This window comes from Bubalus bubalis, chromosome 5 (assembly GCF_019923935.1).
Source record: "Bubalus bubalis isolate 160015118507 breed Murrah chromosome 5, NDDB_SH_1, whole genome shotgun sequence".
NCBI lineage: Eukaryota > Metazoa > Chordata > Mammalia > Artiodactyla > Bovidae > Bubalus > Bubalus bubalis.
Genome location: NC_059161.1, coordinates 131486406 through 131504789, shown reverse-complemented (window position 1 = coordinate 131504789; position 18384 = coordinate 131486406). Strand labels below are relative to the sequence as shown.

General features: G+C 57.5%; 1 protein-coding gene across 4 annotated transcripts in view; it reads right to left on the bottom strand.

Moving 5' to 3' along the window:
- Positions 1-569: 569 nt before the first annotated feature.
- Positions 570-18384, bottom strand: part of MOB2 (MOB kinase activator 2) — a 52506-nt gene continuing 34691 nt past the window's right edge. For 2 of the 4 annotated variants that reach the window (XM_045165876.1, XM_045165875.1), the window contains exons 2-5: positions 14419-14579; positions 13638-13731; positions 1746-1870; positions 570-1407 (exon numbers count right to left, since the gene is read on the bottom strand). In XM_045165876.1, the coding sequence (XP_045021811.1) occupies positions 1115-1407; positions 1746-1870; positions 13638-13731; positions 14419-14579 (673 nt within the window). In that variant the 3' untranslated portion in view covers positions 570-1114. Of the gene's footprint in view, positions 1408-1745; positions 1871-13142; positions 13416-13637; positions 13732-14418; positions 14580-18384 lie in introns of those variants that run through there. The other 2 variants (XM_045165874.1, XM_045165877.1) reach the window with 2 other exon arrangements.

Sequence of the window (18384 nt, the reverse complement as noted above, 5' to 3'; positions counted from 1 at the left end):
GTCACTGCCACTCATGTTTGATGGGGGAGCGGGGTGGGTGTGTGACAGGAATCAACACCCGGAGAAGGCGCAGGGCCCTGCAGGCGCGTCTCTGCCCACAGGGGACTGGACCAGCTCCAGGGCTGTTCACACCACCCTCCCAGCTATCCTACACCCACCCAAGCGATGCTGCCCAGTCCAGAGGGGGGCCCTGCAGCAGAGCCTCTGTGCCGGCTGGCCAGGATGCCTACCTCCGGCAGACTGTGACCCCTACTGCAGGGTCCCTGCTGCCAGTGTGGAGAGAGTGCACCACAGGGAGCCCGAGGGTCCAGAACCCCTGGGGACTTGACCCACAGAACACAGCCCTGCCCCCAGCTCCTGGCAACCCGTGGGCACGTGCAGCAGGGGAGTCCCGGGCGAGCCCCGGCAGGGAGGCAGCACCTGCTCTCGGCCAGCACAGCTGTGCTCAGTGAGAGCTCCGTGGGCTGGCATGCAAGGGAGGGCGCTGCCCCGGGCCATGTGAGGAGCAGGGCGCATGGCCAGGCCGCCAAAGCACGGAGCGCCGAGACGCTGAGGACACACACAGGAGCTGACCTGAGAGAAGTCTCTTTATTACACCCGCACGGGGAAACCAGGCTCTCCTGCCCCCGGCCGCGGCTCCGCACAGGCCGGCCCCCGGGGCACTGCAGCCCGGAGCCTGGCCAGCCCTGTTCCCCTCCTGGGCAGTCAGGGCAGCGGAGGGAGACATTGCAGCTCGCGGGGCTCCAGGCACGCGGCCTCCGCGCCCCTCCAGCCGGCCCTGAGCCAGAGTCCAGATCGGGCGGAGGGAGGAGAAAGCCGGGCCGGGGTCTCTAAAAGCCACTCCAGCCCGAGCCAAGACAAAGGGCGGCAGAAGCGAAGCCTGCGGGCCCCGCCGCGGGGAAGGGCCCCCGCCCCGCTGCGTGTCTCCCCGGAGGCCAAGGCCGAGCCGGGGGCGGGGCGGGCGCGGAAGACCCGGAGGGGCAGACCCCAAGAGGGAGACGCAGACGGGCGGCCCCGGAGGTGTCTGCCACGGACGAGCGGAGTCCAAGGTTCTCGGGGCCGACGCCAGAGTCCGGGCGCCCACAGACACCGACGCGCGCGGGCGCCGCCGGGCTCACCTCTCCTTGACGTGGTTCTGTGCGCCCGCTGCCCCGCCCGGCCCGTCCCCGCCGCCCCCGCCGCACAGCGCCTCCGTCAGGTCGTCCATAACCGCCGTCTCTTTGGGGTCGAGCAGGTTGAACTCGCGGGCGAAGAGGATGAAGTGCGCGTAGAGCGTGTTCAAGTGTCCGTGCAGCTCGAGCGCCAGCGTCTCCTTGAAGTGCGCCGAGTAGATATGCGCCAGCACGTGGAACAGGTACTTGCAGATCTTCTTCACCAGGGCCTCGAAGGAGCTGGGGAACTCGCGGCCTGCGGGGCGGCCGGGTCACCACCCCGGCCCCGGATCGGGGTCTGCCCCCCTCCCCCCGCCGCAGGCCTCCCTGCGTGCCCGCCTGCAGCGCCCGAGTGACTGGGCGCCGCGCGGGGTCCCGACGGTGGGCGCTCTCCCCGCTGGGCCGGGCGCCTCTGGGACCAGGGGCCCGCGACCCGGCCGAAGCCGGGCCAGCGCCCAGGGCGCTCGGTGCCCTAGCCGCAGAGGAGGGGCCTGGGCGATGGTACCGCCCATGGGCCAACTGCTGCCTTGGCGGCTCAGGGCGCAGAGCCTGGCGTGGGCGGGGTCGTGGGCGGGGCGGGGCGGGGACACGCACCGTATTTCGTGGGGAACACGTCCTCGTCGGTCACCAGCTTCTGCACGGAGCTCATGACGAAGTCCACGTACTGGGGGGCCGTGCACTTCACTTTCTTGCCCCGCTCGTCGTACCAGTAGTACTGTCTGTGGGGACAGGCGAGCGGTGACGGGCGGCCAGGAAAGCTGGCCGTGCTCACGCTTTGCTCTACACGGGACCTTCCCCTGCGTTAACGGTGGCAGACAGCTTTCCCATCTTTCCCCGGAGGCCCTGCCTTGACTTGTCAGGATCCGGGGCTTCCCTGGTGGCTCAGATGGTAAAGAATCTGCCCGCAGTGCGGGAGATCTGGGTTCGATCCCAGGGTCGGGAAGATCCCCTGGAGAAGAGACTGGCACCCCACTTGTGTACTCTCGCCTGGAGAATCCCATGGACAGAGGAGCCTGGCAGACTACAGTCCACGGGCAGCAGAGTCAAACGTGACTGAGCTACCAGCACGGTCACGCGCCCACAGGCGGCTCCCTGCTGCCCCCAGGATGGGCCGAACCTGCGCCCTGGGCCGGGTCGGGGGAGGGGGCCCCTGTCCCTGGGTCCCTCACAGACTTCCCCAGCAGGTGGGGGTGGGTCAGGGCGCTGGGAGATGCGGACCCCAGCCCAGCCCTGAGACCAGGCGCATCTTCTAGTTCACGTAACGCTGCTGTTATGCTGTCCTCCAGACATGGGCCCTGCAGCCGCCATGTCCCTCTCTCCCCTCCGGCCCCAGGGTGGGCTCCAGTCTTCCCAGCAGGGGGCCCTGTGTCTGCAGGCGGGCTGGCCGAGGGCTGCAATGAGCCGCTGGCGGGGAGGGGGGAACTGCAGGCTGCCTGGGTCAGTGGGCGATGACCAGGGCACCCCTTCTTCGGCCTAGGCGCCAACCCTGCCCCATCAGACCTCTGCCAGCAGCCTGCCCCCTTCCTGCTCTTTACTGGGCTTCAGAACTGACAGCTTTCCCCGACACCATCCCACTTTACCACAGGCCAGGACCCCAGGCTGGCCCTGAGCACTCTGCCCTGACTTCCTGAGCTCACTAAGCACCCCTGGGTGTCAGCCACAGGGCACCCCCCTACTCCCAACACCTGGCCAGACCTGCTGTCAGGACAGCAGGCTCTCCATCTCTCCCGGCCAAAAGAAAAGACACAGCCCAGGGGACCTCAGAACAGCCCTGCTGCCCACCCCTACTCCTCTAGCAGGAACCAGGGCTCTTCTCACCCCCCTTGCCTGTGAGTTCATCTGTGCCCCTGGTCGGGCTGGGGTCAGGCTACAAGATGGGAACACAGCCCACAACAAATGGGCAGGCCACCAGGAAAAAGGCCGCCCCTCTGTGGACAAGGGAACACAGCCCTGACTGCCACTGGGTACCAGGCCCCAGTCTCCCCACTGCAGAAGGCAGATGATACCTGCCAGCCACTTCCACCGGCGAGGCCTCCCTGCCACGCCTGCACCCAGGCTGCCCCAGCACTGCGGGCCCCGCAGAGCCCAGCACCTGCACGCCCCCCAAGGCCCCGGAGCGGGTCAGACAAAGCCCTGAGAAGCTGGCCAAGCTCCCTGCGGGCCCCCAGGAAGCAGACAATCAGCAAGGATCCAGAGCCCTCCCCACCACAGGGTGGCCCTGCTGACCATCTGTCCTCTGCCCGGGCCCCTGCGCCGCCTGAGGATGCGCTGAGAGGACAGATGACGCGCCCCTCCCCTCACAGAGGCCCCTGGGGTCCCGGGGCCAGTGCCAGGAGGGAGGCAGCACCACCCCAGCGATTCCCCAGCCCTGCTTGGTGCTGATGCCCCTGGCCACCAGTGCCAGAGTCAGAAAAACCACTGCAGCTCGAAACCAGGAGACCCTTCCATGAGGCCCAGACCTGGAGACACCATCTCCTCAGGGGCCCTGCTGCCGCCCCACCCCCGTGGCAGCTGGGACCCGCTACTTTCAGCGTTCCTTTCCTCCGGTCTCATTTTATTTTTGCACCGTCTTACAGTAAAGCTGACGGGCTTTGGCGTGCAGCCTGACAGGTTTTAACCCCAACAGAGGACACACGATGGGGCACAGCTCCCAGCCCGGCCCCTGGCCTGCTGGTCAGTCCCCGCACGCTAGCGATGCGTCCTCAGGAACTCAGTTGGTGTCTGGAGCCCGGCTCTGCCACCCGTCCTGCCTTTCTCGTCACTGAGATGGACTCCTGTGTGGACGCACCAGTCCATCAGGACGCCTGGGTGCCCTGAAGTTTGGGGCAACTATGGGTCAGGCTGCAAACCCTCCTGGCAGGTGTCTGTCTGAGCGCCAGGTCCCATTTCTCTCAGGTGGATGCTCGGGAGCAGGACAGCCGGGTCCACAGCAGGAACGCCGCCGAGATGTCCCAGCAACGGCCGCCCCACCGGCGCCCCCTCCCTCCGCACCGGCACGTGGCGAGGAGGTAACAGACGCCCCCACAGCCAAGTCTGAATCCGTGCGCTCCACCTGCTGCTGGTGCTCCTCTGCCCGTGGGGGCCCAGGGCACCCCCCGAGACTGGTCTGCGTCCTCTGCCCAGTGATAACCTGGCTCCTCACTGTGAGCTGTGAGGGTCCTGACCCCTCCAGCCAACAGTCCTTCCAGGGATGTGGGGTCAGTCTGCAGTCTGTCCTTCCTCTCAACAGTGTCTTTCTCAGAACAAAAGTTCTGAATTTTGATGAAGTCTACTTTCCTGATTCTCCTTCATCAATGGACTGTATCTTGTGTCATGACCAAGAACTCTTCGCCTAATGCTACATCATGAAGGTTTCTCCTGTGTTTCCTTCTGAAAGTTTTATGGTTTATATTTAGAGTTAACATTTACTTCAAGTCAACTCTGGCAGAAGGAGACATTTGGATGACTGGTTTTTCTAACAGCTTTAGTTGAAAAGACTATTCTTTCTCCACGGAATTCTTCTGCACCCCTGTCAAACATCAAGGGGCCATGTTTGTGGGGGCATTTCTGGACTCTGCTCTGTTGCACTGACCTGTGTCTCTTCTTCCCCAACAGCACAGTGCTGGTCACCACAGTCTTATAGTAACTCTTAGCACAGCACTGTTGGACTCTACCGATTTGACTGTTTTTTCAAAATCACTGTAGCTATTCTAGGGGTTCTGCTACTCCATGTACATTCTATAATCAGCTTATTTACGGATAGAAACTCTGCTGGGAGTTTGACTGAAGTTGCATTAAATACATCTATACTTTTGGTGTGCTGTCTTCCCGTCCAGGAATACAGTGTCTCTCCATTTGCGCTGGTCTTTGGCTTCATTCATCTGCATTTTGTAGTTTGCTGCATGTACGTGTTTCCTTAACTCTACATCTAAGTATTTCACTATTTTTGGAGCTACTGTAAATGATATAACTTTATCAATTTTGTGTTCCGGTTGTACTGCTAGTATACAAACTATGATTGATTTTTTGTGTGTTGAGCTTGCTAAATTTATTGATTCAACTTTTTGCTCGAGTTCTTGGGCTTTTCTACGTAGACAATCATGCTGTATGCAAATGCAGTTTCATTTTCTTCTCCAATTTAAATGACTTTTATCCCTTTTTCTTGCCTTACTGCATTACCTATCTTGGGTCAATTGTGATATTTTGTGCTTTCCAAGGAACTAGTTCATTTAATCTCAATTGTTAAATTTACGTAAGCAGAGGTTTTTCTGAAGCTTCCTTATTGCCCTCTAATTTCTGCTGGCTTTATAGTTACTTCCTCTTTTATTCCTTATATTGATAATCTGTCTTTTCTCTTTTTACCTTTGTTAGTTTTACTAGAGGTTTCTCAATTTTACTTCTCTTTTCAAGGCACCGGCTTCTGGTTTCATTTGTTTTCAGAAATCCATGTCAGTGATTTCTGTTCCTATTTTATCATTTCTTTTCTTCTGCTCAATTTAGGGTTTTGTTTTTTGCTCTTTTTTTCTGGGATTCCCCAGTGGCTCAGTGGTAAAGAATCTGCAATGCAGGAATACACAGGAGATGCAGGTTCTATCTCTGGATCAGGAAGATCTCCTGGAGGAGGGCATGGCAACGCACTCCAGTATTCTTGAGAATACTGGGAAAATCCCATGGACAGAGCCTGGCAGGCTACAGCTGCAAAGAGCTGGACATGACAACACACACATGCATGCATGCACACGCTTCTTTTTTTCCAGTTTCTTAATATGGAAGCTTAGGCTGAATTGAGATCTTTCTTCTTCCAAAATAAGCATTTAATCCTCTAAATGTTCCTCTAAACCTCGCTTTAGCTGCATCGCAAGTGCAGTTCAAATATGCTGCACTCTCATTTCGTTTATAACATTTGCTAATTTCCCTGGAGACTGCCTCTCTGACCCACAGATTATTTGAAAGTGTGTTAATTTCTTGGGATGTCCCTGGCATTCTGGTGGTTAAGACTGTGTCCAATGTTGGGGACACATTCCATCTGCCTTGATCAGGGACCTAAGAGTTCACATGCCACACAGCATGGCAAGAGAAAAAAAGTATGCTGATTTTCTAAACATTTGGAGACTTTTCTGTTACCAATTTCAAATGTAACTATTGTGGTTGGATGACTTACTCTGCACTTCTGACTAGTTCGCTAGTCTGTTTTGTGAGCCAGGACGTGACCTCCTATGGTGAGTGGCCCCAGAGCACCTGAAAGGAACACGGATTGGCTACTGAGGGGGAGTAAACATCACTCCAGTCCAGCTGGCTGACGGTGCTGTTTCGTCCCAGGCTCTTGCTGGCTTTCTACCCACTAGTCCACACGCCACCAGGACAGGAGCGCTGCAATCTGCAACCACAGCATTCGTCCTTGCGGTTCTGCCCGACTGCTTTGTGTAAAAGCTCTGCTATTTGGCACAGATGCACTCAAGGTCAGTACTTCTTGACTTGAACTCTGCTTTGTCTGGTATGAGCGCAGCCACTTTAGTTTTCTTCTGACATATGTTTTGTTGGCATTTCTTTTTCCATTTTCAACCTGCCAATGTCACTGCATTTAAAGTGACTTTCTCATATTCCCTGCACAGCTGGTTCATCTTAAAAGCCCCAACTTACGGCCTCTGTCTCGTCCCCAGCATGCTTACGGCACGACGTTAACTGTGATGACGGATCTGTCTGAATTTAAGTTCACAATCGTTTACTATTTGTTCCCTTTGCTTTTCACTCCTTATATTTCCTGCCTTCTTCTGCACTATTTCCTTTTAATTTATCTATTATGATTTATGTCCCTTATGCAACTTTTTTAGAGGTTGCTCAAAGGATTACAAAGCACATCCTGACATTTCCACCTGGTACCTGGCACCCAGGACCTCTTCCACATCTGGAGTCAGAAAGCCGACCAGCACACAGGGCTCTCTGCCCGGCCCCGGGCCGCCACTGTCTCAGTGCTGCAGACACACACTGGAGACATGTCGACAGTTACGGCTTTTGCTCGCCTCCCAGACCTGTCTCCAAGAGCTGAAGAGAAGAGGCGGTTATCACGTGTCCCCGTGTCCTCTGCCCTATGGCCCCACCTAGCACTGCTTCCTTCACTGCATGCCGAGTGAGCTCTCTGAGTGTCCCTTCGCTGACAGCTGTCCCTGTCTTACCTTCACCCTTGAAGGACATTACGTGGAGCTCCCGGGAGGCTGCTGTTTCCAGCCAGCACCTTAACCATGTTGTGGGGCCTCCTCCCGGCCCCAGATGGGTAAGGATGGCCACAGCCACCCCAGCACAGCCCTGCAGGGGCGATGCTGCCGGCTCCGCTGCTGTTACAGCATGTTCTCGACAGCAGTTTGATTTTGTGCCTGTGGTGGACTCACTGGGTTTATCCTATTTCAAACTCACTGAAAGTGAAAGTGAAGTAGCTCAGTCATGTCCGACCCTTCGCAACCCTGTGGACTGTAGCCCACCAGGCTCCTCCCTCCATGGGATTCTCCAGGCAAGAATACTGGAGTGGGTTGCCACTTCCTTCTCCAGGGGATCTTCCTGACCCAGGGATCGAACCCTGGTCTCCCACATTGCAGGCAGACGCTTTAACCTCTGAGCCATCAGGGAAGCCCAAACTCATTAGGCTTCCTGAATCTATAGGTTTGTGTCTTGGCCAACTTTGTAACTTTTCAGCTGTTAGGTCTTCAAATGTGTTCGGGCACGGGCGTCCTTCTCTTCTCTTGGGACTCCGAACTCCCCTTTGGTTCCAGTCCTTCAGGCATCAGCAGGGTGGAGAACGGTGTCTGGCCTGGGCTGCAGCCCCACTCTGGGCCCTGGGTGGACCTGAGGGCCCTGTGACAGATGGCACACGGCTCTGTGGACCTCTGATAAACCTCCCGTTTCCTTTTAAACTAACTCATGTGAGTTTCCATTCCTTGGTCTTGAATGATTCCTAGAAAGGCATTTGCTCCTTGGAAGAGAAACTATGACAAACTTAGACAGAGTATTAGCCTTGTCTGACTCAATGAAACTATGAGCCATGCCACGTAGGGCCACCCAAGACAGACTGGTCACAGTGGAGATTTCCGACAAAACGTGGTCCACTAGAGAAGGGACTGGCAAACCAATTCAGTATTCTTGCCCTGAGAACTCCATGAACAGTATGAAAAGACAAAAAGATACAATACAGAAAGATGAACTCCCCCAGTTGGTAGGTGCCCCATATGCTACTGGAGAAAAGTGGAGAGAGAACTCCAGAAAGAATGAAGAGACGGAACAAAAACGAAAACAACACTCAGTTGTGGATGTGACTGGTGACGGAAGTAAAGTCCGATGCTGTAAAGAACAATATTGCATAGGAACCTGGAATGTTAGGTCCATGAATCAAGGTAATTTGGAAGTGGTCAAACAGGAGATGGCAAGGGTGAACATCGACATTTTACAAATCAGTGAACTAAAATGGACTGGGACGGGAGAATTTAATTCAGATGACCATTATTATATCTACTACTGTGGGCAAGAATCCCTTAGAAGACATGGAGTAGCCCTCATAGTCAACAAAAGGGTCCAAAATGAAGTCCTTGGGTGCAATCTCAAAAACGACAGAATCATCTCTGTTTGCTTCCAAGGCAAACCGTTCAATATCACAGTAATCTGCCCCAACCAGCAATGGTGAAGAAGCTGTAGTTGAACAGTTCTATGAAGACCTACAAGACCTTCTAGAACTAACACCAAAAAAAGATGTCCTTTTCATCATAGGGGGACTGGAATGCAAAAATAGGAAGTCAAGAGATACCTGGAGTTAACAGGCAAATTTGGCCTTAGAGTACAGAATGAAGCAAGGCAAAGGCTAACGGAGTTTTGCCAAGAGAATGCACTGGTCATAGCAAACACCCTCTTCCAACAACACAAGAGACGAGTCTACACATGGACATCACCAAATGGTCAATACCAAAATCAGACTGATTTGTAGCCAAAGATAGAGAAACTCTATACAGTCAGCAAAAACAAGACTGGGAGCTGACTGTGCCTCAGATCATGAACTCCTTATTGCAAAATTTAGACTTAAACTGAAGAAAGTAGTGAATGCCACTGGACCATTCAGGTATGACCTAAATTAAATCCCTTACAATTATACAATGGAAGTGACAAATAAATTCAAAGGATTATATCTGATAGACAGAGTGCCTGAAGAACTATGGACGGAGGTTTGTGACAGGAGGCAGTGATCAAGACCATCCTCAAGAAGTTCCGTTCAGTCCCTCAGTCGTGTCCGACTCTGCAACCCTGTGGACGGCAACACACCAGGCCTCCCTGTCCTTCACCAATTTCCAGCACTTGCTCAAACTCATGTCCATCGAGTGGGTGATGCCATCCAACCATCTCATCCTCTGTCATCCCCTCTTCCTCCTGGCTTCAGTCTTTCCCAGCATCAGGGTTTTTTCCAATGAGTCAGTTCTTTGCATCAGGTGGCCAAAGTATTGGAGCTTTAGCTTCAGCATCAGGTCTTCCAATGAATATTCAGGTCTGATTTCCTTTAGGATGGACTGGTTGGATCTCCTTGCAGTCCAAGGGACTCTCAAGAGTCTTCTCCAACACCACAGTTCAAAAGCATCAATTTTTCGGTGCTCAGCTTGCTTTATGGTTCAACTCTCACATCCATATGTGACTACTGGGAAAACCACAGCCTTGACTAGACACACCTTTGTTGGCAAAGTAATGTCTCTACTTTTCAATATGCTGTCTAGGTTGGTCATAGCTTTTCTTTCAAGGAGCAAGCGTCTTTTCATTTCACGGCTGCAGTCACCATCTGCAGTCATTTTGGAGCCCAAGAAAATAGTCTGTCACTGTTTCCACTGTTTCCCCATCTATTTGCCATGAAGTGATGGGACTGGATGCCATGATCTTAGTTTTTTGAATGTTGAGTTTTAAGCCAGCTTTTTCACTCTCCTCTTTCAGCTTCATCAAGAGGCTGTTTAGTTCCTCTTCACTTTCTGCCATAAGGGTGGTATCGTCTGCATATCTGAAGTTATTGACATTTCTCCCTGCAATCATGATTCCAGCTTGTGCTTCATCCAGCCCGGCATTATACATGACATACTCTGCATATAAGTTAAATAAGCAGGGTGACAATATACAGCCTTAACATACTCCTTTCCCAATTATGAAACAGTCCGTTGTTCCATGTTCAGTTCTAACTGTTGCTTCTTGACCAGCATATAGATTTCTCAGGAGGCAGGCAGGGTGGTCTGGTATTCCCATCTCTTTCTGAATTTTCCACAGTTTGTTGTGATCCACACAGTCAAAGTCTTTGGCGTAGTCAATAAAGCAGAAGTAGATGTTTCTCTAGAACTCTCTTGCTTTTTCTATGATCCCCAAGAAAAAGAAACACAAAAAGGCAAAATAGTTATCTGAGGAGGCCTTACAAATAGCTGAGAAAAGAAGAGAAGTGAAAGGCAAAGGAGAAAAGGAAAGATATATCCGGAGTTCCAAAGAATAGCAAGGAGAGATAAGAAAGCCTTCTTCGCTGATCAATGCAAATAAATAGAGGAAAACAATAGAATGGGAAAGACTACAGATCTCTTGAAGAAAATTAGAGATACCAAGGGAACATTTCATGCAAAGATGGGCACAATAAAGGACAGAAATGGTATGGACCTAATAGAAGCAAAAGATATTAAGAAGAGGTGGCAAAAATACACAGAAGAACCATATAAAAGAGATCTTAATGACCCAGATAACCACAATGGTGTGATCACTCACCTAGAGCCAGACATCCTGGAATGCAAAGTCAAGTGGGCCTTAGGAAGCATCACTACAAACAAAGCTAGTTGAGGTAGTGGAATTCCAGCTGAACTATTTCAAGTCCTTAAAAATGATGCTATTAAAGTGCTGCACTCAATATGCCAGCAAATTTGGAAAACTCAGCAGTGGCCACAGGACTGGAAAAGGTCAGTTTTCATTCCAATCCCAAAGAAAGGCAATGCCAAAGAATGCTCAAACTACTGCAGAATTGCACTGAGCTCACACGCTAGCAAAGTAATGCTCAAAATTCTGCAAGCCAGGCTTCAATAGTACATGAACCGAGAACTTCCACATGTTCAAACTGGATTTAGAAAAGGCAGAAGAACTGAAGATCAAACTGCCAACATCCACTGAATCATTGAAAAAGCAAGAGAATTTCGGAAAAACATCTACTTCTGTTTTATTGACTACACCAAAGCCTTTGTGTGCATCACAGCAAACTGCAGAAAATTCTGAAAGAGATGGGAATAACAGACCACCTGACCTGCCTCTTGAGAAATCTGTACGCAGGCCAAGAAGCAACAGTTAGAACTGGACATGGAACAATGGACTGGTTCAAAACTGGGTGGGAAAGGAGTATGTCAAGGCTGTATATTGTCACCCTGCTTATTTAACTTATATGCAGAGTACATCATGCAAAATGCCAGGCTGGATGAAGCACAAGCTGGAATCATGATTGCAGGGAGAAATGTCAATAACTTCAGATATGCAGACGATACCACCCTTATGGCAGAAAGTGAAGAGGAACTAAACAGCCTCTTGATGAAGCTGAAAGAGGAGAGTGAAAAAGCTGGCTTAAAACTCAACATTCAAAAGCTATTTTCTTGGGCTCCAAAATCACTGCAGATGGTGACTACAGCCATGAAATGAAAAGACGCTTAGTCCTTGAAAGAAAAGCTATGACCAACCTAGACAGCAGATTGAAAAGCAGAGACACTACTTTGCCAACAAAGGTCCATCTAGTCAAAGCTATGGTTTTTCCAGTAGTCACGTACGGACGTGCGAGTTGAACCATAAAGCAAGCTGAGCACCAAAGAATTGATGCTTTTGAACTGTGGTGTTAGAAAAGACTCTTGAGAGTCCTTTGGACTGCAAGGAGATCCAACTAGTCCATCCTAAAGGAAATCAGACCTGAATATTCATTGGAAGGACTGATGCTGAAGCTCCAATACTGTGACCACCTGATGCGAAGAACTGACTCACTGGAAAAGATGCTGATGCTGGGAAAGACTGAAGGCTGGAGGAGAAGGGGACAACAGAAGATGAGATGGTTGGATGGCATCACTGACTCAATGGACATGAGTCTGAGCAAGCTCCAGGAGACGGTGAAGGACAGGGGAGCCTGGTGTGCTGCAGTCCATGGGGTCACAAAGAATTGTGCATTACTGAATGAAGGAGCAACAATAACCATTGATATAAACCTACAAAAGCCCTATAAAGCAGGTTACAGGTAGGAAGGCTAAACAGCAGAATTCTGAAGATCTCCAGATCTCCAAGTTTGATGTGGCAGAGCCAACATCTAGACAGAGGTCTGCCCGACACCAAATCCTGTGCCCCTTCCAGGAGCCTCTTCTCAAGCACTCTGGTGCCTGAAGGGCGCCTGGTGGTGCATCAGGAGGGCCCTGGCTTCCGCATCTGCCAGCCCGCAGGCCCCCTCTGACACTGCCTGGCCAGGCACCTGCTGTGAGGGTGCCGTAGGCAGGGCAATGCCACACTGCCCTTGCCCCCTTCTGGCTGCCCGGCCACGTCTGCTCTAGAGGACACCGCCTCACACTGAGGAACCCGGGCTCACTTCGCGCGTGCGCCCAGCACTGCCGTGCCCTCTGCGGGCCAGGCTGGGCTGTGGCTCTCTGGGGACACAGTGACACCCGGGTACGCCATCAGCAGCTCTCGCCGGGTGAGTAAGGAGTGGAGAGCAGCCGTCTTCTGCACTCACGCCCTCTGTGGGGCTGAGCTTTCAGGGGTCTCAGCAAGAGCAGGGCCCCCTGTTCGGGTCTGAGCTGGGCTGCCCGCGACAGCACAGCACGCCCACTAGTGGACGCCGGCTGCTCGCACACGCTCGTGTCAGCCCGGCACGCAGGCCGTGACCCTGACAGGGGCTGTCAGAGAGGAGCTTCCACGCCTCCCCCTTGGCCCACGCGGCCTCTTGCCGCTTCCGTGGCTTCTGCCCCCCAGGCTGGGGGTGAGCCCAGGGCTACATGGTGGCTCTCCTACCCTTGCAGCTTCAAGAGCTGCTGCAGAGGCGGGGTGTCCTGGAGTCCTCGGGGTGCCCATTTCCAGAAGACAGCAGCCTTGCCAGGCCTGAGGAAGGGCACCGCGCCAGGGGCGCCAAAGCATCCCAGCCCCGTGGGCCGGCAGCGCCTCCTCATGCAGAGTGTGAGCTCCGGGTCGGCCCTCAGCCGGCGGGACCAGCGCCAGGAAGTGTCTCTGGCTGCACACGCCCCGCGGTCTCAGGATGCACGGCGGGCACGTCCTGTGGAAATGTCTCTGCCCCAGGACACAGCCCGTCAGGGCCCGGCTGGCTCCCAGCACCTGTGCCCAGGGGGACCCATGCTGCCCAGGTCCCCCCTCTGCTGGGCTCTGCTTCCTGTTTCCCCACCAGGTGGGGCCTCTGGAGACAGGGGAGCAGCCCTGGTGAGACTTCGACAAGGACACGTGGGGAGGGGCTGGGAGGGGGCCGGGGCAGGGCCGCGGCGGGCGTGCACTCACGTGTTGCACACGGCCATGGTCTGGCACGCCTCCCCCGTGCAGAACTCCGAGATGGTGCTGTACTGCAGGTTCACGTGGTGAAAGAACGTCGTGGCTGCGAAGGGAAAGCGGAGCCTGAGGGCCACACCGGGGCTGCCTCGCCTCCAGGGTCCTGCGGGCCCAAGGGGACCAGAGCCTCTCCTCAGGCCCTGGGCGTGGCGGCTGGCATTGACCAGACCAGAGACCCCAGCCTCAGCACAGCACTGCCCTCAGGGGTGGGTAGCACGGGCCACGGTGCTGAGCTGGGCAGAGTGCCCCTGGCCACTGAGACCAAGCGCCCTCCACGAAGGCCTGGGCAGAAAACCTCACACCCCGGCTCTTACCATCCCCAGCCGGTCGGGGACACCACTAACATGGCCGGCAGCACCAGCTCACGGCCACAGAGACAACCGCTCCTCTGAAGAGAGCGGGCACACGGCCCTGCGGGGGCGTTCTGTGAGCCGAGCGCCGAGCCTGGCTGGCAGGTGCAGGCGAGCCGCCCCCCAGGCCGCGGCCCTCCCCATCCTGGCCCTGTTGCCACGCTCGCGTCCCGCAGCCTCCCCCGACCCTGGTGTCCCGCCCCCGGTGCGACCACGACCCGCACCGAGTAGCCGTCTCTGCAGGGACCCCAAGGCCCTGCTGGTTGGCCATCCTGTGCCTCAGCTTCAATCAGCTTGTGCGTGCAGATGCTGAGCACCAGCTCCGGGGGTCCCCGGGGAAGCGAGAGGCTGTCCTGCCCCGCCCAGCCCCCGCCCCCACGCACTGTTGCTGGCCAGCCACTCGTTGAGGTCTATCTCCCGGGGCAGCACCACCAGCTCCTTGAACCCGAAGTCCGTGATTCTGGACTTGGCGTACTCTGGCTCCAGGTACACCTTCTTCTCCTCGGTGGCGGGCTTCTTCCCGTTGGGCTTGGCTTTGGACTTCCTGCGAAGAGAAGAGAGGCAGGGGTCACGGCGGAGGCAGGCGTGGAGGCCGCAGGCCCGGCTCCGGGGGGCAGCTCAGGGGCTACAGCTTCTGGGGCCCTGGTGTGGGCGGAAGCCACCCTGCGCCTCTGCCCTCCCTGCCCTGTCAGGGCTCAAGCCTGGAACCCGAGGCAACAGGGGGCTTGCAGCCCACCCGAGGTTGGGAGAGTGGCCATACGAGCCGGCTCACCGCCCCGCCACGTGTGACACCATGGCCCCGCGGCCTCACAGTGTCCTGCCTGGTATCCTTCCACACAGGGGGCCAGCAACCCGCCGTGCTGAGGCCCTGCTCTGCTCCAGCGCCCCAGGCCGCCCCGAGGCCTGCTGTCCCTACAGCCCCCCGCCCACACGCCCGCTAAGCGGCCCCACGCGGTTCCAGGCACAGATGTCGGCGCGAGCTGATGTCACAGAGATTTGACGATACGCCACTTCTCACTAACGTTTTTCTTTCTTATCCGCTGAGAGTCTGCTGCCGTGTAACAGGACACACGCCTCTGAGGTGTTCTCTGGACACTGAGCACCAAGACCCAGCGCTCCTGGGACTGAGGGAGCCCCAGGCCCACCTCAGCGGGGATGGCGGTGGGCCCACAGCCGGCATCCCCTCCACCTGAGGCCCGAGACGGAGGGGCAGCACATCCCCCAGGGAGGAAACCGCCTGATGGAGCAGCCGGAGCCGTGGCCGGGACGCCAGCCCGGGCTGGGTTAGACCCGAGTCCCCGTGTCTTCCGCAGGCTGGGGCAGAGGGAGCCAGTGTGTGCCGTGTCCAGAGCAGGGCCCCCGGGCCGACATGGGGTCACACTGCTCCCACCCACGTTTCAAGGCTGGTCGGGCTCTCGCGGAGGGTAGGCGAGGTTGCTGAGAACAGACACTCGTCTTCTTCCTCCACTCGAGTGCCTGGGATCTCCAGTGCACCATCCTGACTCTGAGCAAATAAATGGCTGGTCCATCAGCCTGTCCTGAGTCCACTGAACAGAAAAGGCTGCCCTCAGCTGTGGACTCTTGAGGAAGGGCCATCTGGGATGGGGTGGGGGCATACGAGGGCACAAATGCTCAGTGAGGCCCCCACCCGAGGGGCAGCCACAGGCCTGGGGACGCAGCCTGGCTAGGGGGTGGGGCCGGTCTCAGAGGAGGACCTGGGTGCCCGGGGGAGACACACCGTGGACCCTGCGTGGGGCAGCGACGAGACACTCCGTGTGCCCCCGCTCCAGCCCCACCGAGGCACAGGGGTCAGGGGGTCACACAGGATGAAGGTCTGCAGCTCCTGACCTTGCCCTTTTTGTTCTTCTGTTTTGAAAAGTTGCTAGTGGTTTATTTAAGAGAAACAGGAAGGAAAAATGCTCCCTGAATGCCAGGGAAATGTTTTCCCCTCAGCTTCGCACAGCAGATCTTTGCCTTAAAAGGCAGCGTGTGCTCGGCCTCTGGGTGCGGCACGGCAGCAGCCAGCACTGGGTGGGGCCACGAGGTCCTGCGCTGGGCCCAGGTGCAGACACAGCACACGCAGGCACATGCGGGGGCACCTCAGAAGTCCTGGGGGGGTGCGGGCCACGGGGACAAGTGTGGACATGGGCCTCTGAGGGGCACAGAAGTGACCAAGCCCCAGAGGGGCTGCGGAGACCGGTGGGTGGAGCGTGTTCGGAGCCTGGGTCTGAGCCTGGAGCCACCGCCGCCCGGGGAGAAGCCTGCACTCGCCTGGACGGTGCTGTGTCCACAGCCCCAGGCTCCCGGGCTCAGCCCGCAGAGTGCACCTCCCACCCCGAGTAGCCCTATGCTCTGCCCATCCCTGAGTGTCTGCCCACGGGCGACTGTCCACTGTGTGCCCGGCCCCGCTGACCTAACCCCCTCGCCTCTGCTCCAGGTGGCACACCTGGCTGGGGCCAGCCACCCCAAGGCGGTGGCGGGGGGTGGAAGGTGCCGCCATCAGCCATGAGGGCTGGGGCGAGGGGGGCCCCGGCCAGAAGCCCCCGATGGCCCTGCCCAAGCGCCCTGAGCTCCACGCAGCAGCCTCCCCCTGGGGGTCTTCACACGGGCAGCTGGGCTGAGGGGCAGAGGAAGTGGGCGCCATGGAGGGGTGTCGAGGGGCCTCGCGCAGGCCTGCCCAGGGTCTCCTCCTGCCCAGAGCGTGGTGTCCCCGTGTCCACACGTCCCTTCCAGGGAGATGGTCGGCCCCTCCAGCTGGGGGTGCCCTCTGTCTCTGGTTCCTGAGGGGACACGCCCCCCCAGAGGACCTGGGCTTCTGCTCCATGAGATGGGCCTCGGGGGCCCTGGGCTGTGGTCTGCGTGGTCAGAGGCCTCGCCTCCCCATTCCCTCACTCCGCCATCAGCACCTGCCCTCCCAAAGCCGGCCGGCAGAAGCACCCTGGGCCCCAGGCTCCAGCCCTGCAGGGAAGCAGGCCCGGCCTTCTCTGCACCCGCGCCCCGCGCACACCCGCGCCCCACGCACACGCCACCATGAGGACAGCCGCTGGCCAGAAGGCGCAGGACTGAGGGCCGGGCCTGCCTGGGGCGGGGCTGGGGGCTGGCAGGGCCGGCCACACCCAGGTGCCTCCGCCCCCGTGCAGTCCCTTCTGTGAGAGGAAGGCCTGGAGCCGGGAGGCCGAGCCCTCAGGCACAGGCTCCTGGCAACACACGGTGACCCTGGCGCCGGGCTCGGTCCTCTCCGCCGGCTCAGGCACTGAACACCCCCGAGCTGAGGCCCCGGGTGCCGAGCGCCGCCGCCAGCTCCGTCCATCGATCCTTCCACAGGCACCACGGTCAGCTCGGCCCCAGGCAAGGCCGCCCCAGGGGCCACCACAAGGACACCTGTGGCAAGGTCCTGACGTCCGGGAGTGGAGGGCAGTTCAGGTGTTACCACAAACCACCCCTCCAAGCGTCAGTGCTAGGCGAGGGGCCGGGGCCTTCAGGCACAGAGCTGGCAAGGTGGCACTGGACTGGGGGTACGGACACAGTGGGGGCGGCGCCCCCCTGCCCTCAGAGCCCGGCCGGCCCGCCGCATTCCCGATGCTGACAGACGCCAGAGCAGCCAGCGTACTCCCCAGGAGGGGGCTCACAGCGGCCTGGGCCGGGGGCTGCAGGAGCAGGGCGCGCGGGGGCGCATGGAGGCCCTGTCGGAGGCGGGCGGCCTGGGCGCGGCCTCATGGCTGGAGGGGAGCTGGGTTACGAGCCTCCTGCAGACGCGAGGACGTGGACTCCGAGTAAAACCCGGGTGCTGGGTGGGCCCCACAGGGAAGCCCTGGACACACCGAGCGGTGCGGCAGGCGATCCGAGGAAGGAGGTGCCCGGCAGAGAGCCCGGCCTCCCAAGACCCCACGTTCTGACGAGCAGGCCTGGGCACCTGCGCTCGACACCTGGTGACCACCCTGCCCCCGGCCACGTTCTCACGGGTCCTCATGGGCCCTGGCGCCCGAAGGCTGGGAAGACCCCCACGGAACCCCTGTCAAATCCCCACGGGCTGCAGCGGCCAGACGCTGTGGGGAGACACATGAAGTTGTTTCTCTTCTGGGTTAGAGGCCAGGCGGTCAGCACCCGAAACAGAGCGGGCTTTCACAAGCTGTGCGTCCCCACCAAACAAGAGACCGGCTGAGAGGGAAGGCGCCGGGCAGACGGAGGACGGCGGAGACCCCCGAGACCAGTCCTCGCGCATCGGGTGCTCGTGGCAAGGCCCCACCCAGCACCGCAGCCTCCAGGGGCCGCTGCGTGCTGAGCCCGCATGCACGGGACTTCTCTCCCGGGGAGGTGAGCTGCTCTTCTGGGTCCTGGCTGAATCGCCA